Source organism: Lacerta agilis, chromosome 2 (genome assembly GCF_009819535.1).
Source record: "Lacerta agilis isolate rLacAgi1 chromosome 2, rLacAgi1.pri, whole genome shotgun sequence".
In the NCBI taxonomy this organism is placed as follows: domain Eukaryota; kingdom Metazoa; phylum Chordata; class Lepidosauria; order Squamata; family Lacertidae; genus Lacerta; species Lacerta agilis.
Window position 1 is genome coordinate 18,783,482 of NC_046313.1, and position 13,873 is coordinate 18,797,354.

General features: G+C 46.8%; 1 protein-coding gene across 1 annotated transcript in view; it reads left to right on the plus strand.

The window, feature by feature from the left end:
* The first annotated feature begins 1,391 nt into the window (after positions 1-1,391).
* C1QL4 (complement C1q like 4) overlaps positions 1,392-13,873 on the plus strand; it is a 28,999-nt gene continuing 16,517 nt past the window's right edge. Inside the window, exon 1 of the mRNA XM_033142534.1 lies at positions 1,392-2,331. Coding sequence (XP_032998425.1) covers positions 1,768-2,331 — 564 coding nt within the window. The 5' untranslated portion in view covers positions 1,392-1,767. The remainder of the gene's footprint in view (positions 2,332-13,873) is intronic.

Here is a 13,873-nt window from a genome sequence, read left to right on the forward strand (position 1 = left end):
AATGTTAAGATGATTGTAAATAGTGAAATGTATAAACCTGAAAAGCATAATTTTTTTTAAAAAAATGTATCATTATATATTTACACATGTACATGACAAATGCTGTCTTCTCTTTTGTATGCGCACTTCTTAAATTACTCACACATCTTTCTTCTGTACACATCTTAATGTGCACTATTTTACCTTACACAAACATGTACCAACAATGTCGCACACACAGAGATGCACACACTCTCTCTCCCTTCCACACCTGTCTATATCGTCTCCATCAATATATACCTATAAGTTCCTAATATGCCTCTTTCTCCCCCCCCCCCAATTCTATTCTCTGTACCTTCTCAAAAATTGAATCATTAGTGAAAACGGCATCTCTCTCTCTCTCTCTCTCTCTCTCTCTCTCTCTCTCTCTCTGGTGTGTGTGATGGGTGTTTGGGGAGAGGGGGGGGAATAATTGATTAATTAATGAATGTGATGGCTTGCATCCCCTCTAGGAGATTCCTGCTGGATCTGTCAGCTGTTAATCAATCTCCGCCGAGAGAGGCAAAGGAGGCACAAAGGTAAAGCACTTAATTGCATGGGGAAAATGATACAACCCCGGCATATAAAACACATCCTTAAACATGACTCTAGATGCCAGCGGGGCTGCGGGATGCAGGCAGTGAGCCCGGTCCAGGAGATGGAATGGGTGTGAGGAGGAGGAGGAGGAGGAGGGACACAGCATCAGTCATTCCACGGCGATGCAAGTGCCCCCCAAAACAAGGCAAATGACGGTGCGTGCACCTCTCTGAGAGCTCCTTTTGTTCCTTACAGGGAGATGACAGTGATGTTTGTCCACATGGATCCCCACCAGCAGCACCTGAGGACCGAGGCCTCCGGCCCCCCACGTTCCTGACAATCAGCCCCTGGCTCATGCAAATGCGAGCAGAAGCCCAGGCTGCTATGGATGGGATGAGACACTTCCAGGCTCCAGGCAGATCTCGCTCAGTGGCTGAGCCTCGCCTCCTCTGTGAAGCAGCAGAGGTCGCTCTGGTTGGCTTAAAGCTACTTCTTGCATCTTGGGCAGCTCAGTCTGATCTCCTCTTCTTGAGTTTGTGGGAAAGGCTTTGCATGTGGTAGGGAGGGGTGCTGGGTGAACTGGTGGTTGAGAAACCTCCCTCCCTCTCTCTCGCTCTCTCTTTCCCTCTCTTTCTCTCTCTCCCTCTGGTTTTTCCCGTTGATGGCCATATGATCTGGCACCAGGAGCCTGGAGCTGCTACACGGTCACCAGCTGAGTTCTCAAGTGGAGAAGAGAAAGAAGGCAAATATATATATACATACATATTCATGCATGCACACACACACACACAGACTCACAAACACACTTGCTTTCCCCTAGCCATCTCCACCCCTAACGCATCTCCTCCTGCTGCTGCTGCCGCCGCCGTTCCCAATGAAGTGTGATTGAGCCAAAGAGTCTACTGTAAACGGAAGCAAGTCTCTCGTGGAGGAAAGAGACAAGAAGGAAAGCAGCGCAGCCGAGCAACGTGGGTTTGCCTTGCCAGTCAACAAGTGCTCCTTTTGGAAAGGGAGGCCGTCGAAGTGGAGCACCGCCGTCCTCCTCCCCCTCCTCACTCCAAGGACGCTAAAGTGGGGACTTCCGTCCGGGTGGTTCTCGACTCCAGAGAAACTTCCACCATTACCTCCAAAAGCGAAGACGACTTCTTAACCCTGGCCGCCTCCAGGCTGAGCCGCAAGAAAAGGGTCATCGGGGCCGCCATCGGGGTGGCCATGGTGCTGGTCCTCCTGGTGGCCATCCCTTTGCTGGTCCACAGTTCCAAGACCACCTCGCACTACGAGATGTTGGGCAGCTGCCGCATGGTCTGCGACCCCTACACGCCCCAAACCCATGGGGCGGCCTCGGCGGAGGCAAGCCAGGAGTTGGCCGTCATCTCGCCACCTCCGCACGTGTCCGGAGGGAAAGGAGACCCGGGGAGGAAGGGCAAGTTGGGGATCCGGGGGCCACCGGGCCCTCCGGGGCCACCTGGGCCCAGAGGTCCAGCCGGGGAGCCAGGGAGGCCTGGCCCTCCAGGCCCACCTGGCCCAGGGCCTGGGGGATATATCCCATCTTTCTACAGCCCTAAGATTGCCTTTTATGCAGGACTGCGGAAGCCGCACGAAGGGTACGAGATCCTGCGTTTCGATGACGTGGTGACCAATGTGGGGAACTACTACGAGCCGTCAAGTGGCAAGTTCACCTGCCCTCTGCCTGGCATCTATTTCTTCACCTACCATGTGCTGATGCGGGGTGGGGACGGCACCAGCATGTGGGCAGACCTGATGAAGAACGGGCAGGTAAGGTGACGCTTCAACCCTACGAACCTTTGCCTTCCTGGGTCATCCTCTGTGCCCCCTCTGTCTCGTTTACCACTCTCTGTGTGCCATGCTCTCCGACTCTCCCCACTGTGCCTACAAACAAAGCCTACTGCATCCTCCCATTCCAACTGCAAACAGAATGGCCGCTCCACTGATAGCCTCAGCATCCCAGTTCCACTTCACCTGTAGCCCCTCTGACTTGTGTGTCCTCCTCCTCATGCCAAATACACCTACCTGCCCACTCCCAATGCTACCTGCTCCCACACCTGGCCCCTCCCAGGCCAACTGCTAACCACACCCACTCTATTAACTCCTCCCAATCTTTCACACCGACTCCACCCACTCACCTTTTAAAAGTTCTTTTGCCCTGTGGCTTCTGCTCCTTGACCACGATCAGGTACCATCTGCTATGTAGTCAAACCCTGCATTTACTTTATGTGCGGAAACCTCGCCGTACACTCAAAACACAGCGCGTTTCAGTTACGGGGATCGAATAAGGGGTTTGTCACAAAGATCAGGAGAACATCCCACCTGGCCTGAACCCAAAGTTAGCAGGGTGTGTGTGATGATTCTTTTTAACTCCAGGGTACTTTTTAGTAAGAAATTACTTTGCTGCAAACGATGTGTGCTTACTTCTTCCCAGACAGGCTTTCTATTAATTAAACAACACAAGTATATCGGTCTTACAAAGCTCTACACGTTTTCTTAATCGGAGGTGCTACAGATTACTGAAAATAACCCTGTATTTATAAATAGGCATTTATATTAAGAGTTCGGGGAGGGAGGGGAAGAGGCTTAACAAATGAATATCTGGCACATAATCCCACTGAGCTTCCCTTGACGTCCCTTTTCCCACAAACGACACCACACAAAACACTACAATATTCGGATTTGCAATCCAGCATAAGTGTCCGTTGAGTTTAAAAATCACCTTAAATTGGAAGCTGACCTTGTGTCTAACCTGCCTCCTGTTTTCTCCTCTCTCCATTCTTTGGGGTGCTTAGCTTTTTAAAAATTTTAAAGGAAGGGTTTAATATGTGATAAAATATAAAGCAGTACACTGTACAGAAAGCAATTTTATTCATGATTCCAAAACGAGGAGAGGTTCTCATTTCATAAAGGATCGGAGCAAACTTAAAGGAAAAGAGTGATTTCCACATTTTCCATATACACATATATGGTATCTGATATGGGACAGGGTTCTGTTTTCTTTTTAGAAATGCTGCTTACATCAATACAGTGCGAAACTACTTTAAAATGCCATAACTAAACAAATATTTCCTGCCAGCTTACACAGAATTGTGAAATCTAAACTTTGTGCAACAAACATCACATCCAGTGCACAGACAAACATGCATTCTCCTAAATACGGTGCGTCTAGTTAGTGAAGTTTAATAGGATTTGCATTGATCAGAGAGAAATTGGAGCCTATTGAACGCTTGAAAATTGCGTGAATGGACCTTATTAGTCTGTAAGACAGTCAATAGATGTAAGATAATCTTCCTGTTTATGGAATGTTACAGAAATTGCTTATTTTATACATACACACACATTTGCTAAAGTTGTGTGCCTACATCTATAAATTTTACACCAAACGAGATACATAGTATAACTGCAAGGGCACTTAAACAGCTTTAAAAATTGCCCACTGTGCATCTCTATTAAGAAATATGGGGAAATATGTGTTTGTCTATCTAAGCTACTTAATAGATGATACATACATGCAAGTGTGAACATAGTGAAAATTGTGCCCAAAATGTATTGCTAAACACTAAATATTATTTTATTACCTAAACTACATAATCAGTATTATATTGAATACAAAAGCACATATAAACATATTAAATTCTAATTGATTTATACATCAATTTTGTGCTTTACAATTAAGATGTATTCAGTTATGTATAATTGTTGCAGGGAGTGTGTGTTGTATTTTATCCTATGCATACAGAATTGTGACTCACAATCTAGCTTCAATTTCACTTTTAGCAGTGAATAACATACAACAATTAATACCTTTATATACCTGTTATCTGCATATTATATATACTTGCAAATCCCTTCTACATGCACATTCTTCTGTACTCATAATATGTATATATACATACATACATACATACATACATACATACATACACTTGGTAACAGTTTCATTCCAGTTACATTTCCATGTGAACATAATGATTTGCTTTTACATGAACTGCATGTAAGATGTTCAAATGAAAAGAGAGCATTTTGCTACACCATGGGGTTATATGAATTTGAAAGAGAAGCAGAGCTATTTATTTCTTAAATAAACCAACTCCAAGCCAAATGCAGCCCAATAACACTTCAATATCTTCTCACATGTTATAGGACTTCAAGTTCATTTCCCTTCATCTACAGTATATGTCTTTCTGTCCATCAAAAGTCCCTTTCGTCTTTCTTCTTCAGCTAGATTCCAATAAGCTCACTTTCATGACCTCTGCCACATCTTTATATTTATTAGCAATCACTCTGAAGCTGCAGGCAGGTGCAAAGTTTTCAAGAAGCACATCTTATTTAGTTGTTTTTAAAGGGGTGTGTGCATCTGTTTACTGAATGAGCTTTGGTGAGTCCGAAAGACAAGATCTAGAAGCCATCTGTCAGGAGAGGACTTTCGCCCCCCAAAATTAAAAGTAAAACACACACACACACACACAACTCCGCAACTAGGACAGACACCACATTATTAAATGAGCGAAGTTACACTCGAGTCTCATTTTCAATGCTTTCCATTTACTGAAGATAAACAAGCAATTGATCTGAATTTTTTTTTTAACACATCCCCGTTCTCCTTCAGCAAGCCCCCACATCCCTGAACTAATGAAAGCAACCTCTCAGGAGAGGGGATCTGTCATCTCCACAGAATCAATAGGCGTATTTACATATGCTAGCTGAGTTCAAAAAAAAAAAAAAAAGACTATAGGAGACACTAGCGTTAAATGTGAATGCAACACGCATCGATTGCATGCACACACACACACACAGAGAGCGTTTTACGTCGGCAAAAGATCCTTGAATCACCAGATATATAACCCTGCTGCTCGAAATTCTGGACCAGCCAAACTCAGTAAGCGTCTGTTTTTACTGCCCAACGCATTGGTTTTAAACAAACAAACAAAAACAAACAAACAAACAAACAAACAAATAGGGGTGGGCGGGCTGTTTCACACATTCTGGGTTAGGAGTGTGCACAGTGTGACTCTGGAGCAGCAAACATCACCCCCCGTGAGGCAAACATAGTTGCTTTGAACCAGACAGTGAACACACACACTCAGCCTGTAATGCACAGGTTTTCAACCTTTTGGGGATCCGCGGCTCCCTTGACGCAACTATCTTCTTTCTGCGGCACCTTGTGGGGCTCAGAAGCCCAGTTATGGCACCCTTTGTCTGCAGGGCTGGCAGCCCCCTCACCGCTTTTTGAACACCCTCTTTTGTGAAGTGTTCCCTCGGCCTCCTCTCCCTTCTCCTTGGGAGTCCTCTGGTCGGTTGCAGCTGCTGCCCCTGGTCTCTGAGCTGCCCCAGAGAGAGAGAGACGCCTCCTCACACTGCCCCACAGGGGCCTGGGAAGCACTCCCTGGCCAGTGCCAGAGGCACCATTCACCCGGGGAGGTTGTAGCCAGGGCTGCTGCTGCAACAAACAGCTGTGCTTGCCTTTGGGAGGCAGAGACGCGAGAGGGCTTCAGAGGAGGGAGGGAAGGAAAGAGGGACAGAGGATGGTGTTGCCCGTGGCACCCCTGACCATCATTCAAGGCACCCCAGGGTGCCACAGCACCCTGGTTGAAAACCACTGCTGTAATGTATAGAGTAGCCTCAGGGCACCTCGAAGCGCAAGTCAGAATTGGCCCCAGTGCCAAGGGGCTAGGCTCTTATCCATGCGCCTACTATGAGTTTGTTGTCTCCACACTTTTTAAGAAAGCCCAGCGCTGACCGTTTCATATTCCGTTGCTTTTCTAAACTAAAACATACTTTCCAACTCTAACATGTATTTGACAGTTTCCTCATAGAAGTGATTGAAATGATCTATTTTTAGTTTTGGCGGGTGGGGTGGGGTGGGGTGGGCTGGGGAGATTCTGCAGCTCAATTAATCTCACCCCACTTTCCTCCCCGCAGAAATATATTAGGGAGAGTGCCAATCGCGCCCTCAGCCTGTTCATTGATTTCAGTCACTTCTTTTTTTAAAAAAATGCAGAGCACAGTCAATTTCACACAGGCCTTCGATAATTTCAACATTAATATCACAGTTCTGTCTCCCTTGCAAAAATTTAAAAAATTAAAAAATCAATTAATTTCTAGCAATATTTGGATACCAAAAGTGCCACTAAGGATAAATTTGGAGTTTTTCTCCCTGATTGGTGTGTGGGGGGAAAAATTATAATGGCATGGCTCTATTGATCTGAATGCCAATTTACATCAAGGCAAATCTCCACCTCCGCCTCACCCACAAGTGATACAAGAAAGCATCTAAAGGCCTAAGTAATGATGAGCATGATTTATGCTTCATGGGCTTTTTTACCCCCCTTCCTTCCCTCCCACCAGCTTAGAATAAAGATTTTCCCTCCTTAAAATCACAAAAAACCAACACCCTGTAATAAGAAAATAAACGCCGAGAGCAGGGAAGGGTTAATACGTGGTGTTTTTTTTTCCCAGGGACGTTTTAAATAGATTTCGACACCTTCACAATTTGTGCTTGGTGAAGAGGAACAATTGCCTGTTTATTAAATAATAAATAGCGGGGAGGATAGAAACTGACACGGCAACTGGTAATATTGGTTCAGTCAATTCGTCCCCGGAGACCTGTTTGCAGTCAATTTGTCAGCAAGGACCTCTCTTTTTTTTATTTGAGTTTTAATACCAAAATGCCTCCTGTCAATGGAGATCAGGGGCGAGCGATACCCCTGTCTTTACCTCTGATCCCGGACTAATAAAACAGCCTTTTCCCCCCCTTCCCCATCACTACCCTTCCTCCTACTCTTCTCTAAAATTTATGTAGCTTTTTTAAAAATAAAAAGCCAGGGTATTAAAATAGAAAAATCACTGTGAGATTTACGTATAACTGTGGCAATAAATCTAGCAGCAACGTAAGCACGAGTGGGGAGGGGGTTTCACTGCTGTAATCTGGAGAGATGCATAAGACCCCGAGCATCCGAGAGCTGACCGTCTGAAAGACGGGTGGCCAACAAACCGCTCCCTTCAAATGTTCTTGGACTCCATCTCCCATCAGCCCCAAGCATGATAACGGTTCGTCGGGGAGGATGGGAGCTGGAACCCAGCACCATACGCAGGGCACCCACATTGGCCGCCCCTGACCCGAAACGTTCTTGCGCAGGTGCCAAGCCAAGCCAAACCACATTCGAATGGCCTTTTCCCTTGTGTGGCTCCCCGAGTTCAGTGGCATTCTATCCCACTCATAGCGCGAAGCCAACTAGGGCTTAAACGCCAAGCAGGGTTTGTTTTAATTCAGTCCCCAAACATTTGTTGCAGCTTGAGCCTGCAATAGCTTGTAAATACAAAAATGGCACACACACACACACACACACCCCTGCTTTTGAACATAGGCACAACAATGTTTTTTTTCTCCCTGCTGCTCAAAGAAGCCAGACCTTCTCGGTAGTGGCGCCCGCCCTGTGGAACGCCCTCCCTTCAGATGTCTAGGAAATAAACAACTATCTGACTTTTAGAAGACATCTGAAGGCAGCCCTGTTTAGGAAAGTTTTTAATGTTTGATGTTTTATCATGCTTTTAATATTCTGTTGGGAGCCTCCCAGAGTGGCTGGGGAAACCCAGCCACATGGGCGGGGTATAAATAACAACAACAACAACAACAACAACAAATATCTGGAGCAAGGGGGCCAAAGTTTCAAAGGCTAGAGGGAACGGCAAACCAGATGTTTAGAGGAAGCCCGTAAGCAGAACCTGAGAACTGCCAGCCAGTGAAGAAAATACTGAGCCACATGGACCAATGGTCTGGCGTCGTGTTCATGTTAGCTAGGGACGCTGGTGGCGCTGTGGTCTAAACCACTGAGCCTCTTAGGCTTGCTGATTGGAAGGTTGGCGGTTCAAATCCTCACAACGGGGGGAGCTCCAGTTGCTCTGTCCCAGCTCCTGCCAACCTAGCAGTTCGAAAGCACACCAGTGCAAGTAGATAAATAGGTACCACTGCGGCGGAAAGGTCAACGGCGTTTCTGTGCGCTCTGGCACTCGTCACAGTCCTCTGTGCGCCAGAAGCGGTTTAGTCATGCTGGCCACATGACCTGGAATGCTGTCTGTGGACAAACATTGGCTCCCTCGGCCTGAAAGCGAGATGAGCGCCACACCCCATAGTCGCCTTTGACTGGACGTAACCGTCCAGGGGTCCTGTACCTTTTTTTTCTTTTTACCTTTTTCATGTTAGCTATTAAAAATAATAATAATGCAGTCATTGAAAACTAGCATTTTTTCCAGCCTACCCCTCTAACTCTCACTGCCCATTTCATTCTTCCTCAGTACAAACATACATAGACTGCTTTTATGTCTCATCTTTTTCTCCAAGGAGCTCGAGGTTCTGCCCCTCTTTGAATCCCCACATCCAACCTTGTGAGATATGTTAGGCTGAGAGGCATTGACTGGCCCAAGGTCAGCCAGTGAGCTTCATGGCCAGGTGGAGATTCGAACCCTGCGCTTCCAGGCCTTAGTTGGACCCACTAACCATTGGACCATACACTAACATCCAAAAGGAGCTCCCTAGGACATAAGAGGCACAGAAATGAGACTAGTAGACTTCGGGGCGGCATAGGATTTGGAATTCCCATGCCCTTGACAGGGTGTAAAAAATGAAACACACACACAGCATTTTGGAAAGGGCCAGTCTGCTATTCCTTCTTGTTTGATCTGGGAGACACAGGGCAGCGGCGCCTTGTAGTAAGACCCTGGAGCGTTCCCAAGTAGATCAAACTGGTTCTTGCCTTTCCTGGCCAGTCGCTCTCAATATCCATCACTTAGTCAGTCCCAAATCCCACACCAGGGGGACATGTTCTTGGCTTCTATCCTTCCCTGAGCTTTGTGTGTGTGTTGTTAGGCTCCCCCCCCCCTCCGCTCTTTTTGCCAAGACTCGCTTACAGAGTCTACACATAATACTTCCAGAATGGCTCAAGTACGTAAAATTTAGCAGGCATTAGGCGACGTCAGGAGTGGTTTAAATCTTAAATAATCAGGGCAGGTGTAAGGCTCAAACCTGCCTGGAAATTATAACTTCTGCCCTGCAAATATTTACTCCTATTTCAAGATGTGTGGGTCGGAAGGGAGACATGTCTGAGCCCTCTGCATATGCCTCGACAAACTGTCTTCTTTCGCTTGGCTCCAAGGACACATAGAGGCTCAACCCCTGGATCTTCTTTCCAATGCCACAATTCTATGCAGTTTTCCAAGGGAGATTTCGTTGCTCCGAGTTAAGCAAATGAAACATCTTTCCCTTCCAGAGTCACAGAAAGCTTGTGCATGGGGGGGGGGGCGGGGTTGAGACGCCCTTCTTGTCTCAGCAGAGTTCTCTGAGATCCCCACCCATGGCAGTTGGCAGACACCCACACTGACAGAACTAATTGGCAAGCGGAGGGGAAAGATGGAAATTAAACAGGCCAGGGAGAGAATCACCCACCCATGGGCCGTTCAGAGTAGGTCCCCTGCCCGGCTCATGGGTGTCACAGAATCATAGAATTGGGGAGTGGGTGCAGGTGGCTCTCCCAGCTGTGTCAATCGTGTGGGTAAACGCAGAAGAGTCTGCTGTAATTCAATAATCACTTGGCAACTAGGATTTATTTTTAAAGAAAAGTAGCAAAATAAAATTGTGCAAGGAGATGTGGGAGCATTTTTAAAAATGTCTTTAAGAAGCCATGAAGACTGTTTTTGCACCTCAAAGGCATTGCCGTTTAAGAACTCACAAACAAGCAGGGAAGTATATAAGTACGGTTGCCACCTGCCCCACGAGCTTCTGTGCCGTTTGGAATGTTTTAACACCGCAACGCAGAGCTTTCCAAACCGTGTGCCGCGACACGTTAGTGTGTCGGCTGCAGTGTGTCGATGTGTCACGCGAACACTCCTTCCGGGGCTGGAAAGTGGTTAGTTTAACCTCCGGTTTGCTAGTAAAACTGAATTACCGGGCCGCACGAAATGATGCATGTCTAAAAAATGTGTCGCCAACATGAGAAGTTTGGAAAGCTCTGCTGTGATGGAACATGCGAAGCCAAGACTACCGGGGAAAGCTTGATCTGTTCTGCCTTCTTTTTGATGAGTGGTCTTGAAGGCAGAGATACCTGTCAGAAATAGGGTGTGAAAAGCTGGCAATTCTGTCTAACCCAGGGGTCAGCGACCATTTTTCAGCCATGGGCCGGTCTACAGTCCCTCAGACCATGTGGAGGGCCAGACTATATTTGGGGGGGGGATGAACGAATTCCTATGCCCCACAAATAACCCAGAGGTGCATTTTAAATAAAAGGACACATTCTACTCATGTAAAAACACCAGGCAGGCCCCACAAATAACCCAGAGATGCATTTTAAATAAAAGGACACATTCTACTCATGTAAAAACACGCTGATTCCCGGACCGCCCGGGGGCCAGACTGAGAAGGCGATTGGGCCGCATCCAGCCCATGGGCCTTAGGTTGCCTACCCCTGGTCTAACCCCCCCCAAAACCCCTGTATCCCACCCTTTCACCAGTAAGCTCAGGATGACATTCAGATGGGATCCCCACTGCATATTATCCTTACATCTGCCATGTGAGAGACAGGACATGACCAAGGTCACCCAAGGAGTATAATAATAATATAACAATAATAATTTATTATTTGTACCCCTCCCATCTGGCTGGGTTTCCCCAGTCACTCTGGGCGGCTCCCAACAGAATATTAAAAATGCAACAAAACACCAAACATTAAAAACTTCCCTAAACAGGGCTCCCTTCAGGTGTCTTCTAAAAGTCAGATACCTGTAGTTGTTTATTTTTGACACCTTGTGGGAGGGCGTTCCACAGGGCGGGCGCCACCACCGAGAAGGCCTTCCGCCTAGTTCTCTGTAACTTCGCTTCTCGCAGTGAGGGAACTGCCAGAAGGCCCTCGGATCTGGACCTCAGTGTCCGGGGCTGAACAACGGGGGTGCAGAGCATCATTACTGAACACCCGTTGCGCACTGCAATGATGGGAGAGCACCATTGCTGAGTACCCAGCTCCTGGGAATCCAAGTCAAGCGCTCTGACTGCAACCCTGCTGCACCATCTCTCAGTATTCTAGGTCGTAATCTTGGTGGTGTATCTTTCATAATCAGAGCTATTAGCTCTATGTGCTCGAGCAGCGTGGTGCAGTGGGCACAGGCGTAGGTTTGGATACGGGAAATCAAAGCTGGATCAAATCCCTCCCCTCGGTGAAGCTTACCGGTATTTGGGCAAGTCATTCCCTTGCAGGGTTGTTACTAGGATACATGGGAGAAGAACGTTAAAGCGTTTTGTTCACGGGAAAGCTTCCTAAAAATAATAAGGAACAGTGCAGTAGAGTAAAAAGCAGGAACAAGCCACTAGAGGTGTTCCGGTATGGGGACAGCATCGTCACAAACAAATAGCAATGTCAGGCGGCATTTTTTTGCCAACAGAGAGAATGTTATGGAATGATACATAAGAGTTTAAACACTGCCGTTATCAATTTACTCTTCTGGGACACCACTTCTGATATTTGGTGGTGCCTAAATGCCTTTGGATCATTCACAGAGAAGACACACACCTCCTCGATGCACACACACACACACACACACACACAAACACACACACACACACCCCAATATGTGTGTGTGTAATAACGGGACAGAAAGCGCTTGTTAATAATGGCATGTTTCAGCAATACTAGGAGCTTCTTCCCAAAGGGCCTCAGCCTTGCTTTGTGGACCAAAAAATCAGAGCTGTGGAAACCGAGGTACGGAAAAAGAAGCGGGGAGAATCACTGAAGCCTGCATAGTTACCAGTTATCTGTCAGGACAGCAAAGAATAGATTTGCTCTTCCTTGGCTGCCCAGAACCACCCTTTTATATCTCATTGCCGCCTCCAGTTTTGTGACCCTGTGCCTTACTTCCTTTGTAATGTTAGAGTAAAAACGAGGACTCTGTACATACCATACAGTTAAAACACAGTTAAAGAACACACACACCCTAGAGAATCCTGGGAACTGTAGTTTACCCCAGCACAGAGCTACAATCCTCAGATCCCTTAAACTAGAATTCCCAGGATTATTTTCTTTTTTGATTGAATGGTGTGTACACAGCTAAAGATGCAAGCTCTGGATCATCCAGAAATGCACTGCTTACCGCTTCCTAAAGATCAACCACAGAGATGTGGCCATCAAACCCATTTCACCTTTGGGCTTCTAATTAATTCTCGAGAGAAGATGCATTTCGGTTTCCTTAACTCACTCACTGAACCCTTTCAGGGTCACGGCTGGAGTTGAGGCATCCTGACCCCTAACCAGGGATGGGGAACCTGCGGCCCTCCAGAGGTTGCTAGACTACAACTCCCATCAGCCCCAGCCAGCATGGTCAATGGTCAGGGGTTGTGGCCCAACAACATCTGCAGGGCCCCAGATTCCCTGTCCCTTCCATATGCCAATTTGCCTGACAGGAGATGGTGGCAACAACAGCTATTTCTAGGGTTGCCATGTGTCCTCTTTTTCCAGGACACATCCTCTTTTTCAGGGGTAAAATTTCCATCCGGGTGGATTTTTTTAAAAATTGCCAAAATGTCTCTTGCTATATTTTCTGGATGAGACATAGACATAACTGGTGGCTGAAAACTTTCCTCTTCTCTTCTCCTGCCTCCCTCAGCAATATATCACAGCTTCTACAGCCTACATATAGTAGGGGTATTTCAAATGAGAGTCGTCATAGCATCCTCTCATTTTTGCTCTTCAAAATATGGCAACCCTAGCTATTTCTATTATGTTTATATTTTCATCCCCTGCCCTCTGCCTTTGATACCCCCCCCCCCAATATATATATATATGTCTAATTCTGATTGAAATCTGCCCCAAGGTGCAGTCCCAATTCCACAGCCGTCACTCCGTGTGTGAGAGAAAACGCTAGAGGAATTACGGTCAGTTCATCAACAGACAGCAATTCCTTCCGACTTCTCTCCAGAGTCATTTTTAAAACACATCTACATTCCCGGGCACCGCGCTGCTCTCCGACACACTGTCATAAACACCCTCATCGAATGAAGCCCTGCCAGCTCAGGCTGTGATCCTGTCAGCTCATCCGAGTTTAGCTGCCTCACTAGTTGGACAGGAGGCCACTGAGGAGAACTCTGGTGGATCAGCAGGGGGCGCTATCCCCTGTTGGTAGCCAGCAGCCCAGGTATATAGGTAAAGGCAAAAGATAAAGGACCCCTGGATGGTTAAGTCCAGTCAAAGGCGATTATGGGGTTGTGGTGCTCATCTCGCTTTCAGGCCGAGGGAGCCAGCGTTTGCCCACAGACAGCTTTCTGAGTCAT